At 52.2% G+C, this 19,474-nt stretch overlaps 8 protein-coding genes and 2 non-coding genes across 10 annotated transcripts; 7 read left to right on the forward strand and 3 right to left on the reverse strand.

Moving 5' to 3' along the window:
• Positions 1 to 546: 546 nt before the first annotated feature.
• Positions 547 to 1,019, forward strand: M421DRAFT_418056 (uncharacterized protein; the record flags this gene model as incomplete). Its single annotated transcript, XM_033591661.1, has 1 exon — positions 547 to 1,019. Exon 1 carries the CDS (start codon positions 639 to 641, stop codon positions 1,017 to 1,019), a length of 381 nt encoding a protein of 126 aa, XP_033451668.1. The 5' UTR covers positions 547 to 638.
• Positions 1,020 to 1,165: 146 nt separating this feature from the next.
• On the forward strand, positions 1,166 to 1,450 carry M421DRAFT_21540 (uncharacterized protein; the record flags this gene model as incomplete). The annotated part of the gene is made up of 1 exon (XM_033588263.1): positions 1,166 to 1,450. A coding segment is annotated over one exon (285 nt), but the record flags the coding sequence as incomplete, so codon positions are not given.
• A 1,100-nt stretch (positions 1,451 to 2,550) lies between these two features.
• Positions 2,551 to 3,166, forward strand: M421DRAFT_90469 (uncharacterized protein; the record flags this gene model as incomplete). The annotated part of the gene is made up of 2 exons (XM_033597862.1): positions 2,551 to 2,822; positions 2,884 to 3,166. 2 exons carry the CDS (start codon positions 2,551 to 2,553, stop codon positions 3,164 to 3,166), a joined length of 555 nt encoding a protein of 184 aa, XP_033451670.1.
• A 663-nt stretch (positions 3,167 to 3,829) lies between these two features.
• Positions 3,830 to 7,524, forward strand: M421DRAFT_418058 (uncharacterized protein). The gene is made up of 3 exons (XM_033591662.1): positions 3,830 to 4,631; positions 4,679 to 5,289; positions 5,337 to 7,524. The coding sequence occupies exons 1-3, from the start codon at positions 4,182 to 4,184 to the stop codon at positions 7,198 to 7,200; spliced, it is 2,925 nt and encodes a 974-aa protein (XP_033451671.1). The 5' UTR covers positions 3,830 to 4,181; the 3' UTR covers positions 7,201 to 7,524.
• A 1,111-nt stretch (positions 7,525 to 8,635) lies between these two features.
• M421DRAFT_90471 (MFS general substrate transporter) lies at positions 8,636 to 10,587 on the forward strand (the record flags this gene model as incomplete). The annotated part of the gene is made up of 6 exons (XM_033597863.1): positions 8,636 to 8,662; positions 8,713 to 8,923; positions 8,973 to 9,099; positions 9,150 to 9,387; positions 9,438 to 10,408; positions 10,461 to 10,587. The coding sequence occupies 6 exons, from the start codon at positions 8,636 to 8,638 to the stop codon at positions 10,585 to 10,587; spliced, it is 1,701 nt and encodes a 566-aa protein (XP_033451672.1).
• Positions 10,588 to 12,281: 1,694 nt separating this feature from the next.
• Positions 12,282 to 13,106, forward strand: M421DRAFT_23126 (uncharacterized protein; the record flags this gene model as incomplete). Its single annotated transcript, XM_033588405.1, has 1 exon — positions 12,282 to 13,106. A coding segment is annotated over one exon (825 nt), but the record flags the coding sequence as incomplete, so codon positions are not given.
• Positions 13,107 to 13,229: 123 nt separating this feature from the next.
• Positions 13,230 to 15,222, reverse strand: M421DRAFT_347187 (uncharacterized protein). The gene is made up of 3 exons (XM_033589542.1): positions 14,994 to 15,222; positions 13,974 to 14,945; positions 13,230 to 13,925 (listed from the first exon to the last, which is right to left on the reverse strand). The coding sequence occupies exons 1-3, from the start codon at positions 15,175 to 15,177 to the stop codon at positions 13,303 to 13,305; spliced, it is 1,779 nt and encodes a 592-aa protein (XP_033451674.1). The 5' UTR covers positions 15,178 to 15,222; the 3' UTR covers positions 13,230 to 13,302.
• Positions 15,223 to 15,569: 347 nt separating this feature from the next.
• On the reverse strand, positions 15,570 to 15,666 carry M421DRAFT_t36. The gene has a single exon. It is a non-coding gene; the product is annotated as a tRNA-Ser (tRNA).
• A 653-nt stretch (positions 15,667 to 16,319) lies between these two features.
• M421DRAFT_t35 lies at positions 16,320 to 16,412 on the reverse strand. Its single transcript has one exon. It is a non-coding gene; the product is annotated as a tRNA-Glu (tRNA).
• A 1,274-nt stretch (positions 16,413 to 17,686) lies between these two features.
• Positions 17,687 to 18,531, forward strand: M421DRAFT_56495 (uncharacterized protein; the record flags this gene model as incomplete). Its single annotated transcript, XM_033595408.1, has 2 exons — positions 17,687 to 17,920; positions 17,974 to 18,531. Coding segments are annotated over 2 exons (792 nt in total), but the record flags the coding sequence as incomplete, so codon positions are not given.
• Positions 18,532 to 19,474: the final 943 nt, after the last annotated feature.

Here is a 19,474-nt window from a genome sequence, read left to right on the forward strand (position 1 = left end):
GGTCGCTTCCCAATCTGGACTAGACTAATTAGCTCAGCTGAAAGTCGCTCTCTCTTACCCTTCTTGTCGGCCTCACTGACATGCACCCAATCCTCAGACCACTGAGTGCACCTTATGAGTAACTAAATACCTTCACATGGTTCAGCATCAGCCGCAATATTGAGTCATCTGGACCTGGCGTACAATGAAGAAGCTGCACCCGCGCTCACCGAAATGTTTTCCGAAACCTTCAAGCCACAACCTGTCAAAGCTGCACTCGAGGGCGACTGTAGGAACAGTTTCAACCGCAATGCAATGCCTTGTGGTATATAACTGAGTCTGTTCATCGTCGCAAGTATGCAGAGCGACCTTCGTCTAATCCCAAGCCACTTCCGAGCTCATTCGAGTCTCATTCTCTCTTTTTCCCTTGTCCAACATTAGTCACTCGCTTACAAGTCATCATCGAACCCGTCATGGTCCTCCTCTCTTTAGCATCGTCTGCACTTGCTGTCGCAGTCGTTGTGCATGGCGCCGATCTACCGCAGGCTGTTGGTCCTTCGAGTGACGCTCCATCTTGCCTCGACATGGCTCAGGGTACGACCTTCCAATGGCCAGCCGATACCGAGGACGCCTCAGATGTTTTTTAGATTACATGTGGTATGGACTACTGGGGCGGCGACCTCCGGTCACTGCAAGCGGACACGTTTCAAAGTTGCCTGGAGGCTTGCAAGACCGAGACCGAGTGCGTATCCATTGCATACAGTGGTACTGCCTGCTACTTGAAGAAAAATTCCACGCCTGAAAAACCCAACGGTGGAGTCTGGTCAGCCAAAAGAACGCGAATTGCAAGCAATAAGGGCCTGACATGCGGTGCGGACGGTTCCAGCGATGGCAAGACGTACACGTCGTCAAAGGGCGACTTCAAGATCATCTGTGGAAAAGACTATGCAGGAAATGACCTTCCTGCCACCAGCACCAAGACGCTCGAGACTTGCATCGAGACTTGTGTTGCCACTGATAAATGCGTCGATGTCTCATAAGTACAAACTGCCATTTGCTCCCAACGGTGACTCTGTCTGAACTTAATCTAGCTACGTTGGCCCTCAAACACGCTGTTGGTACTGTCCTAGATGCTGTGCAAGTCTGGACTGCCGTCCGCGTGGACGCTCAGCCCTTCGTCTATGGTCCCACCTGCGAGAATAACAAAGACAACAAGACGACTTACAAGGCCGAGAATGGAGGCTCATACACCATCGAATGCGGCGTTGACTACTGGGGCGGTGATCTATCGTCCGTGCAAACTTCTACATTCGAAGCCTGCATGGAAGCTTGCGATGCTGCGACCGGCTGTGTCGATGCTTCGTATTCGTCCGGCACCTGCTACATGAAGAATGTCCTCAACACCGCCTCGACTGCGTCCTGGGTCTGGACTGGCCGCAAGCCGGTAACAGTTGAGCCGACTGAGACGCCGCTCGATCTTACCCAAACGGAAATCTATAGCGTCAATCAGCCGGCTGATACTCACATCACTAAGGACACAAATCTGTTCACCCAAACTCTTACTGGTAGCAATACGAGATACGGTATCTCGACCGTCATACGTTTCCCGACCATCCCTTACACCGTTTACGAGATCTCCTTTGAGTATTACCAAGAAGCTACACAGGGTCAGTCGTATTTTCTCGAGGTTGGCGATAGCTGGGGCTATCTCGCAACGCTTGGTTGGAACCAGAACCCAGTTGGGTCTTCTGTTCAGATCAGCCATTCGTATGGTAATGCTCTGGGCTGGACTCCGACCGCACAGAAGGTGATCACTTGCTGGGACAGCAAGGCCGAGCCGAAGACTGCTCCTACGAGTGGCAGTTGGCAATCCGGAAAAGGGATTCTCTACCCTAGGTCAACTCAAGGTTACTTCAGACGCGACAACTACGGCCTGGGCACCACGCAGTGGAGGAACGTGTACGTAAAGCAGAAGACGAACGATTACTGCGGTGTCTCATAGTAGTGCACGAATATGTGTAGGTCTTTTGAAGTCTATATTGTAATGTATAATTAATGGGGCCTTGTAGTTGATGTGTCGACGTAGCTATCGTAAAAACCTTGAGTTCAGGAGATTTCGATCAATGCCAGACGATTGTGAACTGGAAAAGCGTTACTTAAAGAGCATTCCCAGTTAGCAGAAAGCAAGGCTAGTGGTTGTCTGGTCTTTGAGATCGGCTAAGGCTCACGATCCAGCAGGGGAGAAGAAGAGGCGGAAAGTCCAACGCACAGAAATCTAATCGAACGCATCAGCACTGCCGTATTTCTTGACAGGACCAAAGAACAGTGACGTGTCTCCATACGAATTCTGTTTCGAAAACAGGGGGTGGTTGTCGGATAGAACTTGTAACGAGCGGGCATGTGATTGCCGGGATATAAATTGTGATGTTGGCAAATAGGTGCGGCATGAGACACGAGCAAGAAGAGATGATATTTTCTAGATTCAATTTTACAGCAGCCTGGAGGCCTTCCACCTGGCTTCAAGCCGTGTCTTTCACTCTACCCATGGCGGTGAGGACATGCTCCAACCCCATGGCTTCAATACCCCCATCTTCCGCGAGCCCCATTCTCGCCATCATCGCCCTGCCCTCCCACGTCCAGAACCGCATTTCGACCAATTTACCTCTGTTCTCGGCCCATCTTACCGCGGCGTACCAATTTTCTCTTTTCGCGAAATATAGCCCAGGGACACCGACGTATCATATATCAGGAAATGCAGATAGACGCAGTGAAGGCGGCATTGTAGAAAATGGGCTGCAGTATTCGCAGCTGTCGAGTAATGTAATATGGTCGATGGTCTCGAGGTCAGCGTGAGATTTGAACGGTAGGCCGAGGTGTGTCGCGCTATAATACTGTGTGTCGAAGGTCGAGTACTGAGGCAAGGAGGAGTTCCAAGGCTGTGTGGAAGTCGACCTGTTGCTGGCGATTGAGATCATCGAGGGATGACTCCCGAGTATTGGCTACCGTTCAGCAGGTACTGTACGGCCTGCTCCCTTCATCAGACGTAGGATTCCATTTCCGGATTGGCGACAGCAAATGCCATTTCCTAATGAAAATGCAATGTACCAGCATGACGAGCGTTCCCGCGAAGGCAACGGCTTCAACGAAGATAATAGCCGGTATCACTGTGTACATGCTTGAAATGTAGACTGTTTTGGTGGATGAAAGCCACTGCTGTGGAAGCACTGTGGCGTGGACAAGATGGTAAGGATGGAAACGAAAGTCGTTGATGCACTCAGTTTTGAAGCAACGATTGTCTCTGTGCGGCAGTGCCTGTTATGTTACCATGGATCTAACGTCACGACTGTAATGGTTCAGGGAAAGGGCCCTTTACCCACTGTCGAAACTGCAAGCAGGCCTCAATGTGCATGTCTTAGTTGCCATTGCATGTAAGGTGGGCCACAGCAGCAGCAGCGCATCAAACCTGGAGCTTGAGAGAGGCAGTCCTCAATTGAATCCGACTGAAAGCCGATAGGGCTGCAAACCTGGGTCTCTTCATTTGATCGGCCGCGATGACTGTGAGCAATATTGGGCGAGGCTGACGAGACTGGGTCTGTGGGTGGGCCTTGCAGCTGGAAGGCGCGCTAGCGCGCTGCAGCCAACGTTCGGTCGTACCTTCTCTCATTGGTGCACTTGCCGTAGCTCGCGTGTGTTTACTTTCGCGTCCCTCGTGCACCTGCGTGCCTGACGCACGTTGACAAGCGAGCGAGTAGAAACAAGATGACGAAAATAACGTGCTCACCACGAGTACTGCACGTCGCACAACGCGGCCAGCCTATGACGCTGCTCTGGCCTCGATGCTCGGAACAGCAATTAATGGGATGGGCCCCCTGTTGCTGCAGCCAAGGCCTGTGAGTGGACCCTTCAATTCGCGAACGGGCGACAAGCTAGGCTAAGCTAATGTCGACCTCCTGATGCTCCTATCTGAGTGTCGAGGCCGTGGGCCGCCCAGCGCATCTCCTGTTTTTACATTGTGTGCGTAGCCGTTCATTTCTCCTACAGCTAGAAGCGCAGAGAGCGTCTCGTAGCGCGTTTCATTGCGCATTGCCTTCACGAACCCTGGTCCCAGCTCAGAACCGCCGACTCGAAACACGCTCGATATCAGCGCGTGCACCCATCTTGACCAGTCCGAGACTGGATGCTTGCCCCATAACGCCCACGCAATGACGGAGGTGACAGCCACCGCCATGGACGTCGAGAACAGTACCGCACCTCCTACCGTGGAGGCATCACGACCGCCGAGATCCCATGTCGACTCCAAGCCGCTGCCTACCGACTCGATGGTGACCGTACCGCTGTCAGAGGCCGGCACAAACGACGACGGTGTTCGAGAGTCTATGATACGTCCAGATATTATAGTGGAGGAGCGAAGACTGTCGTCAAGACCAAGTTCAGACGAGATCCACAAGGCATTCGGCCGTCGTGTAAGCCAAGCCAGTGTCACTGCACCGACCTCGGGGAGCCCTACTGTATCGATCAGCGATGTCGATGCACCGGAGAAATCTAATCCCACACGATCGAGGAGTGGCAGCGACAGCTCGGGGGATGCCAAGGTTGACTGGGCCGAGCTGGAGAAGAAGGAGACCCAGCAGAGCCACGAGGGTCAGGATGATGTAGGTCCCACGCTCTGCTGGCATACTGGCCACGCTAACACGTTCAGTCCATGGCACTGCTCCTTGCACGCCTCGAGCAGGAGAACAATGCCCTAATGTCGGACTCCAAGGCAGGCATGAAGCCCACTTTGAAGAACGCGCGCGCTCGAAGCCAATCTCGGCCGCCCTCCTTCCAGCAGCTCAAGCGTCTCGTGCAGAACGACCCTGCAGATGTCAGATTCTCCCAGCTGCCATCGCCTCCGCCGATGACTGAGCTTGAGTTCTGGGCAGCTCTCGTCCGCGATTACCCGCAGGTGGTACACCGGTTACCGACTTTGTGTCTGAACAAGATACGTGGTGGTATCCCTGCCCCGCTGCGAGGTGTCGTCTGGCAGAGTGCATCTGGCTCTAGAGACAGGCTGATCGAGGATCAATATGAAGCGCTCTGCGGAGAGTCAAGTCCGTACGAGAACATCATCAACAAGGATCTTGGTCGAAGCTTTCCTGGCGTTGAAATGTTCAAAGACCCTGAAGGCGAGGGTCAGAAGATGCTTGGCCGCGTGCTGAAGTGCTTTAGTCTGTATGACAACAAGATCGGGTACTGTCAGGGTCTAGGCTTCCTTGTTGGTCCCCTTTTGATGCAGATGGGCGACAAGGAGGCCTTCTGCGTGCTTGTCAGGTACGTTGATTGCTCGTTGATAAGATCGCAGCTGCTGATTCAGACAGACTCATGGAAGACTACGACCTTCGTTCTTGTTTCCTTCCTGATCTTTCAGGTCTGCACCTTCGCATTTTCCAGTTCCAGAAGCTGTTGAGTCAGCACATGCCAGACCTTGCGCTGCACCTCGAGCAGTTGCAGATCGAATCTGCCTACCTCTCGCAATGGTTCCTGTCGTTCTTCGCGGTCACATGTCCTCTGCCTATGCTTTTTCGCATCTACGATGTACTCTTCGCCGAGGGTGCATCCGAAACCATCATGCGCGTCGCTCTCGCTCTCATGAAGAGGAATGAAGCCAAGCTGCTTTCACTGACTGAGATGGAAGACGTTATGCAGCTCCTCCTCGGCCGTCAATTATGGGATCCTTATGGCCGAAATGCCCGTTCAGCTGACGACTTGGTCCAGGACTTCGTGTCATTCACCAACGATGTCACACGAGAGCAGTTGCAGGGATTAGAGCAGCAATACAAGGAAGCGCAGGAGAAGGAATCTGCCAAGCAGCAAGTCAACAAATCCGCCACATCGTTTCTGGGCCGCTTATGGGGCCCATCCAATTCATCTACGAAGTCCGTGTCTCTCAGCCCGGGCCTATCTGCGCCCTCACGTCCTGTCAGCTTCCTGAGAAGGACACCATCGAAACAGAGCCTCGCTTCTACACTGAACTCCACTGCCGAATCAGACACCTCGGCGGTGACCCAAAGTACTGCTTTGACAGATATCTCGCGTGCATCCCACGCGGAGACAATGTCGATCAAGTCCGGACACGCCTCCGTTGCCATGAGCATCTCGGCCAAGGACAGAGACTTGCACTATCAGATCGAGCAGCTCCTCATGTCTGTGAGTCAGCTGCAGCGACAGAATGGTGAGCTGGAGGCTGTCCTGCAGAAGCAGCGCGAGGATCGCAAGGAAGACCACCGTGTTGTTCGGTCTGTTGTTGATAAAATTCGAAAGAAGGACTCAACACTGTCCGCACCATCAGCACGCGTGTCGAGACGAAGGACCACAATCACAGCCGCAACCGATGTCTCAGCCAGCAACGACTCGCCGTCAGAGCTATCAGGAGATGACGCGGAGATTCTGGAAACTTTGGACACTCAATTCCCGGTAACACAAACGCATCATCGCGCTTCGTCCATGTTCGAGACCAAGCAGCTACTTCGTGATAACCTATCGCGGACCAAGGAACAGCTGGCTTCAGAGACGTCACGGGCTCAAGCGCTGGCTCGCGAGCTTGACGAACGTCAATCTGAGCTCCAGGTTGCCCGAGACGCACTCAAGGACACTCGTAATCGTCTTGCGGATTCGTACAACCAGAACCAGAGACAGGAGAAGACGATCAACGACCTGCGACAGAGTGCGCGCAAGGCCTCTGCGGCAGCAAGCTGGATGTCTTCAGACGACACATCGCCCAATACTACCCCCACGCTGAGCAGAAGTACTACCTCTGAGAGTGTCACAAGTGGATTGAGGGAGCTACGTCTCGGCCGAACCGCCTCACAGAAGTCGACTCGCGAACATCCACCATCAATAACTTTCAATAAGCGGTCTTCCTCGCTCATTATGCAGCCCGTTCTCGCAAATGGCAACAATGCGCCGACCGAAAACGAGCAATTGCTGCTCGAGCTTGTCAATGCGAAAACGGCGGAGGCTGTCGCACGGCAGGAGGCTGACGAGATGAGAGCTAAGTTCGAGACTTTGAGGAGGACCATGAACGCACAGCCCGCCGCGAGCGCAACAACAAGTCCGGCTGTCACTTCGACCCCTACCCCAGCTGCTGTTTCAGAAGCGAAAAAGGACGGTGCTGCAGCAGGCGGCTGGACTTGGGGAGGATGGAAGAGGACGGTCAGTACGTCCAATGCCAGCATATCGTGAGAGATGCGCGACGACATAATTGGAAGATGTACAATATATGTATGCGACGACATATTCAGCGATCTGGAGGACGATGACGAGAGATATAGGCGCGGCATGCCACTACTATTTCTCATGTGTGAAGATCCCTAGTGATATCTGTAGCACTTCAGCTCTCCCAGCAAGAGCATGGTTGAGAGCATAATTTAGCAGCGTTTTGGGACGGAAAACCAATTGTGTATCCTCAGCGTTAGGCATTAGATTTCGCCTTCATCGTCGCTTCGAATTCGCAAGATTCCTGACTACACTGTTCGGCGGCAACAGCCATCGTCCACAATTTACATGCAACACGCGGAAGGTTGGAATATTTCCGCTTCCGCTTCCGACCTTGAGGCCTTTATTCTTCTCGAATCGGGAAGCAACCATGATCCACAGAAGCAGAAGAAGACATGAGCTAGTAAGCGCTAATTTGGATGATACGCGTCGAGCAGACGTACCTGCATCCCTTCACTGCAGATGTGACTTGTGAAAAGCAAGGCTGCACTGTATCCTCGACCCATCGCAACACACCGGTGCATCCGTCAGCTCACGTGTACAATTACCGAGCTCCGAGGACACACGGCTTCCATCACGACCTGACCGCTACCACTCACATGTGTCCGGATCAGCCCGGAATTCTGGACTTTGGTGTTGTGAAGACCCCAGATTTCCCCGCAACGCGCCATTTGTCTTAGCGCGTCTCGGCAGTTGCATTAGCAGAAGCTTGTCCCATCTGCTTCGAGTCAATCCACCAGCATGCCGGCTATGAACACAGTGTCGAAATCCTGAAGGGGCCTGTGAGCATCTGCCGTATTCACAACCGCCCTCAAACCCCGCGTTCCCCAGCCTTTTCGCATGATTTTTCCCGTGTTGACAGGGTTGGCAACGGTCCCAGGCGGCATGCTGGGATCTCGACTGGCTAGCAAGATGGCCTCGATATTGCAAGTCACTGGCCCTTGCAAGGGGTATGCATACGTCTAATCCCAGATCTACGCACACATTTCATCACTGTGCGTGGCTGTAAGTGAACTTGGGCATCGAAACACTCTCGTGACATGACTCAACCGCCTACCCATCGGCTCTGCCCGATCCTCACATCTTCGAACGTGGTCCATTCGGACCGCAACTGTGCTCGAATTCGCTAGCAGTAACTGCCGATAGTCGATTGCAACTTGACTGGACGGTGCGATCCCTCCGGCACTTACGACTTGTGGCTGAACTTGTTCCATAGTTCATCTCACAATAGTGTCGATAGTTCCGCTTCAAGCACAAGCGCGGAACAAAGGCCCGTTTTGGGCAACGACAACAATCAGTCTGTGCACAGGCCAAATATACAAGTACCTACTTGCACACCCGCTTCATTTGATCCCAGATTGATCTATTTACTACTGCATAATCTGCTGATTAAGCAGCCACTATGGCTTCCAAAGAGTACACCGAAGATGTACGCCGTCCTCATCCTTTCACCACGAATGGTGTACTGACCCGCCTCAGGAGCGACGCCAGCTCGAGCAAGAGCTCCATGTCGAGATCTTGCCCGGAACTGAGGTCATGGCCGACATAGGAAGTCACCATTTTGTCAAGGGCTCTCACAAAGACGTCCTTGTCCCACAGCCGTCGGACGACCCGAATGATCCGCTGAACTGGAGCACCTGGTGGAAGACGGCATGCATCACCGCTGCGGCTATGGCGACCTTCACGCAGGGTAGGCGACACTTCCTCGCGAGCTTGCTATGTTTCCCTAACATGCTCAGGCTTTGGCCCTCTCGCGCTCTCGCCTATGTTCCCGGCCCTGATGGAAGCCTTCAAATGTGATCTTGCTAAAGCAATCCAGTTCACAGGAATTTGCATCTTGGTGCTAGGTTTCAGTAACTTCGTTTGGTACGTCTTCCAAGCTAAGAATCTCCGCAGAAGGTGTTAACATGCTGTAGGGTTCCCATCAGCACATCTTTCGGTCGCCGTCCAGTCTATTTGCTCAGCCAGCTTATCAATTTCGGTACGAGCATCTGGCGTGCCAAAGCGAACTCCTATGGCTCCTTTATGGGCGCTTGCATCGTCAATGGTATTGGCGCGGGTCCTGCAGAAACGATCATGCCTGAAGTCATTGCCGACATCTTCTTCCTCCACGATCGTGGCAAGTGGAACACGCTCTACTGGGTCGTATACATGGTTTGTCAACAGCACACTTTGTTTTTAAAGTGTATTGACGTATGGTGTAGGGCTCTCTGATGGTCGGTCCGATCGTTTCCGGCTCGATGACAGAACAGCACGGTTTCCGCAGTTTCTGGTGGCTCAATACCGGGCTACTCGGTACCTCCTTCCTCATGATTGTCTTCATGTTCCCCGAAACCCGCTTCAAGCGCGAAGACCCGGCTCTTCCAAGCAAACAAATTCACCCTGACTCACCGAACGAGAAAGGTCACGCAGCCAACATCGAAAACACCTCGAACACCAGCTCCGAAGACGGTGAAATCCACCATACTGCAACCGTAACATCAACCGTAGCAAACCCCAACAACGGCCTAGCCCTCACCGAGACCGCCGCCCGTGACCCCTACCTCGGTGCCGGCACCCCCGGCCGCTGGCAATGGCGCGTCTTTCAACCCAACGCACACCCCTTCCGCTCGATCTTGCTAGACTTATGGTTACCCTGGAAACTCTTCGCTTTCCCTATCGTGGAATTCGCCGCCTTCGTCGTCTCCTGGTCCTGCTCCTCCTTCCTCACCATCAACCTTACACAGTCACAAGTCCTGTCGGCCCCGCCCTACAATTTCCGCCCTGAAACCGTCGGCTTCACGAACTTCGCTATCATTGTTGGTGCGCTGATTGGACTTTTCACGTCAGGCCCGTTGAGCGACTGGGTTGCGGCGCGCGCGACGAGAAAGAATGGCGGTGTTAGAGAGCCGGAGATGCGACTGCCAGCTATGATCCCATATGTCGTCATCATGGCTATTGGAAATATTGTCGTGGGTGTGGGTTATGAGCGTGGGTGGCCCTGGGAGGCAGTCGTGATTATCGGGTATACGTGTGCGGGCATTCAAGTAGCGGCTTTGCCAGGAATCGTGAGTACGTATGCGGTGGACAGCTATAAGCCGGTGGCTGGGAGTCTTTTTGTTGCCATCACGGTAAACAAGAACCTCTGGGGCTATGGGCTTGGCAAATTCATCACACCGTGGAGCATCGAGGTTGGGTAAGTGCATCTGGATCGAGACATAGACTGGCATGAGCTAACACGGTCACAGATTCATTCCTGTTGTCATGACGAATATGGCGCTCATTCTGTTGTGGTGTTCGTTCGGTATTCTTTTCTTTTTCTACGGCAAGACGTTCAGGAGGTGGACCAAGAACAGCAGTGTGCACAGTTTGTAGTCGGACGCAAATCTGGATGGTGTAGCTCCTTGTTGTGGAGGAAGAACGGGCAGTCGAGCGATATAGTAGCCACTATCACATCAACGTACACAAATGTAGGCCAGAGAAAGCCAGTGCATGTTCACTCAATGACTTTCAAGCTTACGGGTTATTATAGTTGCGAAGAGATAGCGGACTGCAAGCTAGCTGTGCTACCTCAGCTTAAATGCAGCTGTAGTGATGGTAGCGTATCTGTAAATTTGCCTCTTTGTCAAACTTCTTACGAGTTTTACCTAGTGCAAATGGGATGTTAAAGGTCTGTGCGATCGTCGGCAGCGCAATGCGCTGACTTGGTTGAGCAATTTTCTTGCCAGAACAGGCATAGGCACTTGAAGAGAATGGTAGGTAGGTAGCGCAAGTGGGCTATTCATGGCCCACCCCTAGTCTCTGTACAAAGGCCATTCAACGGCCATGAACATTGCCATCTTGTTAATCAACGCGTGAGTGGTAGATACTTGAGATCATCTTATACTAGACAGTCCAGCCTAATTGCACTTTTCCAATCTCTACACCCTGGTACCCACCTGGACGCAAATTGTCTCCCAGACCTAATGCTGCTCATTGTGCCCCATCTTAGTAGGCACGTACCACTCCAAGGTTCTAGTCCTTCAGGCTTTGTTCTAATCGGAGAACACAGACTGCTGTCAAACATCTACATCCTCGTGCTGTCCATGTCAACGGTCTTCAAAATCCACATATTGACTCGCCGAAAGACTGCAGTTCTCTCACTCATAAACTTCGGCGCATCCGCTGTTCTAGCAGAATGATTTCGCCTCATACCTCTTTTAGAGCTCAACTCATCGCCGGGTGTCTTCTACGTACTTGGAAAGATGATGACTGTGGCAGCTGTCGAGATCCAACTTGTTTTTGCTGCGGTCAACTTGCCGTTACTGAAGGCGCTCTGGAAGAAGATGACAGGAGCAAGCTCAGATGACTCGAAGCCAGAGTACTCACAGTCTAGAAGATACAGGATGTGAACGCTCACGTCAACCAAGAACCGGGTATCGAGGGGCAGTGTTACCAAACTAGAGCATAATGTTAACAATACAGAGTTTGAGGAAGAGCTATGGAAGCAGACTGGGGAAATCCGGGCAGCTCAGGTGCCTGATACTAGTAACTCAGATAATTTTATTACAAGGGAACTAAACTTCACAAGTAAGAGCAGGCCAGTAGAACAGTAGCTCCGATCCATATCTGAGGCTAAAAGTGGCTGCGCCCTACATAAATAAGCTCCGTACAACAGGGGGGCAACTCACCATAAATCACACCTGACAATGAATGCTCAGCTTGATAGCCTTTGACGTCAGATCAGACGCGAGACCGTTTGCGCTACGGGGCATTGACGTAATCTGCATTTACCTTCACCTCTCACCCATTGTGACCTGCAAACTGCGATTTCACCATCAGTAAATTTCTGCAACTTTCAATTACCTTCCTCAAATTATTCTTAAATATTTGCACATATTACCACCACGACAATGACAGCCCTTTCCAACCACAACTCCCGCGCCTACAGCGTCCTCTCAGAAGACGGCCATCCAACGCCTCGCCCCTCTCCGGCACCTCCCCCTCCACCAACGCGCCGTTCCGGCACACGCGGCGTGCGCGCTGCCTCCATCACCTCCGATGCCCCACCGACCGAAGCGTCAAAAGCGACGAAGCTACCGCTGCACTACTTCCTCGCACCAACAGTTCCAAGCCCATTCACTGGCACGCTGGAGGCCTCGCTCGACGCAATCCTGTCATGGGGCACCCTTCACCCGTCCACGACATTCACGAAGGAGACACTTCTCCGGCCTGTATCCACGTCCATGAACTGGCCAGCTATCCTGATGACCGCATTCGGACCCGCAAGCGGCCTCGATATCAAGCTACGCCGCATCTTGCTCGAGGAGTTGACAATCCTGGTCACGCGCACCCTGCTACCTGAGCAGATCGCGGAGAACAGGCTTGCGATGGGGCGACTTTATGATCGGAGGAAACAGCTGGCGATCAGGATGGTCCTGAGGTACGATATGCTCAGGGAATGGATGTTGGGTGAGGGGCCGGTGGGAAAGAGGGACTTGAGTGTTGCGTCTGTGCCGCCTACTACATCCAGTGCGGACGGGAATGGGAACGGGTCAGTGCAGATCGACAGTCCGATGAAAAATCAGGTCACGCAAGATGAAGGCGTAGAATACGAGCGCAGACTGCTGATGCCGAACGTCTGGCCTACGCTCATCGCCGCACCGGCTGGTGGGTATACGACGTATGGCGTGAGGGAGAGGATGAAGCACTATGTTACACCCCTCGATGACTACCTGCTGTTGACGGACGAGCATGTGAGGAGCTGGAGCGAGAAGACGCTGGTGGTCAGAACGAGCCAAATGGTGCTGCAGTGGCAGTGGCTGAGGCAGAAGAACGAGACGCTGGAGGAGATGGAAGGTAATGGGTGGGAAGAGTTGGATGGCAGAGCAGACGAGTGCGACTGGATTGCTGAGAAGAAGGAGGGTGTTTGGGGGAAGGGAAAGGGTGGCGAGGAAAGTGTGTAGACGTGAGAGCCGAGGATGGCATGAGATGGAGAATGGTTACGGAATGCTCGCGGACACAGAGTCTCGAAAGAAATGGCCTCATAGGTTGCACTGCACGGCAGCGTACTTGATGGAGACCATGCCGCTAGATGTTATGTGGAGACACCTAATCCTCATCCTCTTCCATATCGCTCGGCACTGACGACAGCGGTGATCCAGAGCCGAACGATGAAAGAATGCTGTTTTTGCAGTCTGCCCTCCTCTGCGAGGGATTCACTGCCATGATCTTGAGCATCTCCAACATGCCCAAAAGTCGACTCGAGCTAGCTTCCATAAGCTCTCGTGCTTGCTTTTCCTCGCCAGCTTTGCCTCTCTTTCCTCTACCTGAACCGTACGCGTTACGCCTGGCTTGTATACCAGTTTCCATGGCCTCTCTCAGCGCGTTAGTCGACTCGAGTCGATCGTCTGCCATCATGAGTATGAACAGCTGCTCGAGGATGAGGGACACCTTGGCGTTGGCTGCAAAGCTTTGACTACCCTTCAACGGCAGCAGGATCGACTCGAAGTGCTCCTGCGTAGGATCGTAGCGGAAGTAGTCCGGCAATGTACCACTGACAAATGGTATCAGCAGGTTGGCTAGGAACATATATTTCATTGGCCCGGGCACTGCCAACGTTGTGAGGAACACGTTAAACAGCATTGTCGGCAGGAACCGAAAGTCTTCCACAACATTGTCAAACCAATCACTAAGCTTTGTGAACTGGTTAGGCAGCTTAACAGCCACTTGAGCTAGCTGAGTGTTATTAGCATAAACTAGCCACACAAAGGTGTTCGTACTTACCAACGCTAGGAGACGCTGTCGCAACACTATTGCGTCGCTGCCTCCTAGTCGTTCTATAGCATCTTCCAAGCTCAGACTGCCGTTGTCGATGTCAGGCAGCTGGGGTGGAGGTGCGGCTTCGAACTTGCGCTCGATCGCCCGTGTCGCTCGTGCAAGAGTGTCTTTCACCTCGTCGTCACTGTCGTAGTCTGCCACTTCGCCTACCTCGAAGTCAACATTTCCGAGCTTCTGTCTCTTGTTCGGCAATTCTCTGGGCTCCTTAGTCTCATTCTCCCAGATCTCGGGGTAGTCCTTTAGCGACTCGGTTGAAGCGATCGCGAAAATTGCCTTTGCTATACGTCGTCTGATCGTTCGTGTCGTCAACTGCCCCTCCCCCGAGACATACTGCCAAATTAGGCTTTGCTGCAGCGCACCCTCTTGCCCATCTTCTTCATGTTCATGTTGACTCTGCTTTGTGCAAACTTCCCAGTCGGCCTCTAAAAAGTCGAGCATGGCTGTCAGCCACAGCGTCCATCTCTCCCACCGCTTCTTGTATGCCGCGGAGCAGTTAAACGCCCAGCCGACAATGTGCCAAACGTCGTCAGCTCTATACCAAAGGCTCTTATCGTTGGCGACTTCGCAGTAAAGGTGGTCAATGTCATCGTCTTCGGTAGGAGACAAACTTCTAGTCGTGTTCCTGTGCCCGCGAGGATTTCGCCGTGTGCGCTCTGTAGGGAAGGCGAAAGCCCGCCGTACGTATGGGTATGACGGGCCGTCTATTGTGGACAGGAGGCATTGCAGGTAGCGGAAGGCTGCGTCAGAGCCTCTGGAAGTCTCTCTTGAGGGCGACTTGAACTTGTACGGGACAAGGGAGGCGGCGAGCGCGATCTGAGAGGGCGGCGCAAGATAGCCAGCGTACGGCTGGGCTGGAGTCGATATTGAGGTGCCCGCTGCTAGCAGGCTGTTGAGGAACTCGTACGCATTGGCGTCTGCCAAAGATTAGGAAACCTAATCTCTTTGCGCAATTTATGACGTACATTGGCCGCCCTCAAGAAACGCCTTCGAGTGGTTTGCTAAATCGTACGGTGCTGGCTTGGTAGGCCTGCGTTGCGCGCGTCGCGGTCGAGCCCCTACCGCCTCTATTGCTGCTGACAGTGCATCTTTGCTGGCTACACCGATTGTCACTATTTGTTGAGGCGCAGGCGCTGCAGCCGTACTCATGGCGGTGTTGTGTTGTGCGGCATGTTTGTAGATGGAAGGGCAGATCGATCGTGGGGTACCTATTTGAGCGCGTTGCGCTTGCGCGCTGTCACGCGACTGACTCTATGCTGCTAAATTAAAACATCTTGCAAGAACGTCCTCATTCCATGTCACATGAAGTGATTTCAGTGTTTGCGAAACACCAAGGTTATTCCCCTCTTGCCCATGTTCAGCAGCAAAGAGCGATCTATTATACATGTCATCCAACGGTACCTAGCAAAAATGTCAGGAGGAGGTTAGAGAGACAGAAGGATGTAATCACACCAGTCCCTCCACCGCGGCTCCGTCAACCTCGTACAAACCTCAGCAATCTCATACAGCTGGTCTACAGGCTGGGATTTGCCAAAAATAGTCGACGTTGACAAGATTCGAACTTGCGCGCCCGAAGGCATATGATATCATCTGATAGAACATTCGAGTCATACCCATTAACCACTCTGGCACAACGTCTTTGTACTGATTGGGTGAAATCTAGATCAACCCTTTTATATTGTGATACCGATTAAGGGGCACCTTCCTGGACATGAAGGACATAAAGCTTCGGTCTCAATACTGCGAATGAAGAAGCTTGACCGGAGAGCTGTTGCGGGTACGTACGAGATTTTGATCCACTGCGGGGTCCCATCAAGCCTTAACCGAGACTTGCCTGGCAGAATGCGAGCACATTCTTTCTCAGTGCTTGCGGCAGAGGAGCCTCAATTCGAACCTTTGATTTATGTGACAGCTCGTGTGCCGGTGGTTTGGTATTTTACTGTGAAGTTCATCTTCAGAGTGCGACATTTTTTCCCCAGTACCAGCTATGGTACTCGCATACTATGTGAACAATAGCGGTGAACGTTTTTTAGGAGGAGGAGGTGAAACTAAGTGCAGCTGATTATGTGTCTTGCTTGCCAGCTAGATGTCAGGCGATATCTTAGGTGGCTGTGCGCATCTGTGGAAGTCCATAAGGGTGTCGCAAGCGCCAAAAGACCAGGATTCTCGGTAGAGAGCTCGCGTGTGCTAGGAATACAAAAAAGACAGAGATTGACTTTGATATGATGTGAAGTCTTTCCCCCACCCGGGGTCACCATGATCGAGTAGAAAGTCTCGAGACCAAAAATTATTTCCGGTACCGGGAATCGAACCCGGGTCTTTCCGGTGCTTCAATCGAATGATCTTTTGAAAGCGGAATATCCTAGCCTCTGGACTATACCGGAGATGGTATCTTTAATAAAATTGGAAGAGTTTAAAACGTATATAATGTAGTTATTAATGATCCGACAGCAATTCTTGGATTCCTGGCGATGTTCATTCAACCGTCGATAAAGTTGTTGCACGCATGATGAGGCATCGAGTGGTTCGGTAGGGCGCCTTACTGACACTTGTTATTAGCGGCCTCAGATTTCGGCGTACACCTTGGAGGGGCTGGAGGCACGATCCTTCGTGTTATTTTTGTAAAGAGTCCCAACGTTGAAAGAAAAACTGCGAAACGCATAGTCTGATCAAGGATGATATGAGAGCAAGTCACAATGGAAGTATCGTGTTTGGAGGAAGTCGTGATGCATCGGAGTTGGTCGCTGCACGTGAAGAATCGTTCGTCACTGGCCATTTCGTCTCTTCACGCAAGCTTCGACCACTGTTGCAACGCAGTCACCAAAACGGCCATGTAGTGCGTTTCAAATATTCACCTCCCAGGATTACAGTCTAGCGTGGCGGAGCTGTCAGCGCCTCTGCACTGTAGCCCAGTATAAGTCTACTTGCGAACAACAAAGGCGTTATCACAGCACCCCTTCGCCACCCAAGGAAGTTCACCTTTGTCTAGGCCGCATTCGCTATGACATGACTCGCAAATATGCTGCCAACGCGCAGGGCTCTTTGTTGGTTCCAGTCAGGCCCTCCTCCAACGCATTCGTGCGGTTGCCTCCGTGAATTGGTGAACTTCACACGACCTCACCTGAACAGCTATGTCACTACGATGGCACCTCCCCGAGAAATCGCTGTGCACTCAGTGCTTCGAGTTTTCGATCCACACTCACAATGTCGAAAGCCCTGCAGGTTGTCATGTACATCGTTACCTGGAGCAGCTTCCTTGTCGCTATTGCTTCCTGCATACTCAGATGCTACTGTTGCAGAACCATCAAGCGCCACTGGAAAGCTGATGACATCATGTCTCTGGTCGTTGGAGTGAGAGTTCGGCCTGATCCGCTTCCTAAGCACTTTCGACTGACTTGATCTCCAGGCGTTCCTTCTTGGAGCATTAGGCCTTTGGCAACAAGCATCCTCGATGGGCTGCGCCGGGTGAGCAACGATCACTGTACATTCAGATAGTAGATCTGACAGTGCAATAGGCTCGAGCCCAACCGTTGCAACTACTTTGATCCAAGCGGCGATGTCCTCATTGTGAGTTACATTCTGTGAAGCTCTTGATGCGGCGTGCGTCAGCTAATCCTCGCAGTGGTTGTTCGTAACATCAGTCATCTACGATGCTGTTCTGCACTTCATAATCCGAGCTGCATTCTTCACGTTTTACTGGGCATTTTCAGCGCAGTCGAAGTTTCGCTTCTGGATCGGCTTCGGACTCGGTATGGACGGGATGCTGCTCATCTTCAATATTCTGATCATTGTCTTCCGATGCAAACCAGTCACTGCGAATTTCCGGCCGATTGAGCGCATGACAGCGCAATGCATGGATTCAGGATTTGCCTTCTTTGGTTTGGCAGCATTGGTATGTACAAAATGACGAGTGCATTACATGGTTGGGATTAATACCAAGCACAGAACTCTTTGCTGAACCTCTACGTTCTAGTCCTACCCATACCCATTTTTTACTCTGTCCAGGTACCATTACGCCGCAAATTGCACATATGTTGCATGTTTACCATTGGTGGCGTTGCTGTTGCGCTCAGCTTTATCCGCATGCACTCTACGAAGACCCTCAACTCCGGCACGGATACGTCCAAAGCTGTTGGCGAAATCATGATCATAGGCGCTCTCGGTATGAGTCTGGCAGCGTTCGCCCACAACCTCCCCTCATTGCGAGTATTTTGGAAGCATATTTCGAAATCTCGATCAAAAGCCAGAGACGCTTCGCAGTTACCCTTCGCTACCAGACCACGGGGCAAGCTACCGTCGACCGCGTTATTAGGGACCGATAGTATTGTGTACGAAGTCGACGGTCTCTCAAGACCAATGCAGCATACAGCGTCCGCTACAAGTCTGGTAGATCGGCCTCTTCCAGCGCTTCCGGCAGTGACGCGACACGCACGATACCCCACTGTCAACAGTGACTTCGGGTCGCGACCACGTACACCACCAAGAGTAGCCTGGCCTGCTTAATTGCATGCAGCCGTTAGAATTGTCCTGCTATCTGTACTTCTGTAGGAAATTTGGGGGCCTCGGCCAATGATGATTCCGAATGGCGACCACGTACGACTCCAAGTCTCACATGGTCAAGGGCCTGGATGCACACACGACCGGTGACTTTTGTTCCTTTTCACTGGACGACATGTCCTGAAACTTCGATCACTCTTTCAATGTTCTTCTCTCAAGTCTGTACCATATCCTCCGTTCTTGTGATGAGATAGTCGATTGACAAACCGCGTTTCTGCTTCTGAACATCTGTTTGTGTCTATGTAATCAATCATGAAAGCAAGGTGCAATATGGATGACTTGGGAGCAGTGTGCTAGCAGAACATCTAGAAGCGTTGGAAATAGTTCAAGATACGATTCACGTCATATAGGTCTGGTTTTCGAAGACCGACCGACCGCTGCCTGCTGTATGTCGCTCCGAATTCCTATCAACTACAGGATGTGGATCTTACTTTGCGCGTTATTTCCTCATTCGATCTTGATCGGGGCTGCATCGCTCCTAGTCAAAGCTCAATGCAATTAGTGCCACCCAAGTCGCGAACGTAGTTTTTCGCGCCTTTGCCCCAAGTGCTAGCGGAATCTGCTCCTCGTTTCAGCAGCGTTCTGCACAGCCCACAATCACTAGTGGCAGTAGTACAACAGTTACCACAAGAAAACAGTACCTGCTGGGGTTGAGACAACCACGGCGACGAGTGGCGTTGTAATTGAGTCGGTATTGTCACTCAAGACTCAAGCGTCGTCCTGTAGGGTATGTACGATAGCAGGCAGCAGAATTACCACCAAGAGAACTGTGAATTTAGCGGACTCTAGAAGGCTGCCACCAAATTTGATCTAGAGCCGTCACTAATATCATGAGGAATAAGGTCGGCGTAGCTTCGCAAGTACAGGGAGCTTCGCAGTGGCGTGTCAG

This window comes from Didymella exigua, assembly GCF_010094145.1.
Source record: "Didymella exigua CBS 183.55 unplaced genomic scaffold M421scaffold_6, whole genome shotgun sequence".
Classification (NCBI taxonomy): domain Eukaryota; kingdom Fungi; phylum Ascomycota; class Dothideomycetes; order Pleosporales; family Didymellaceae; genus Didymella; species Didymella exigua.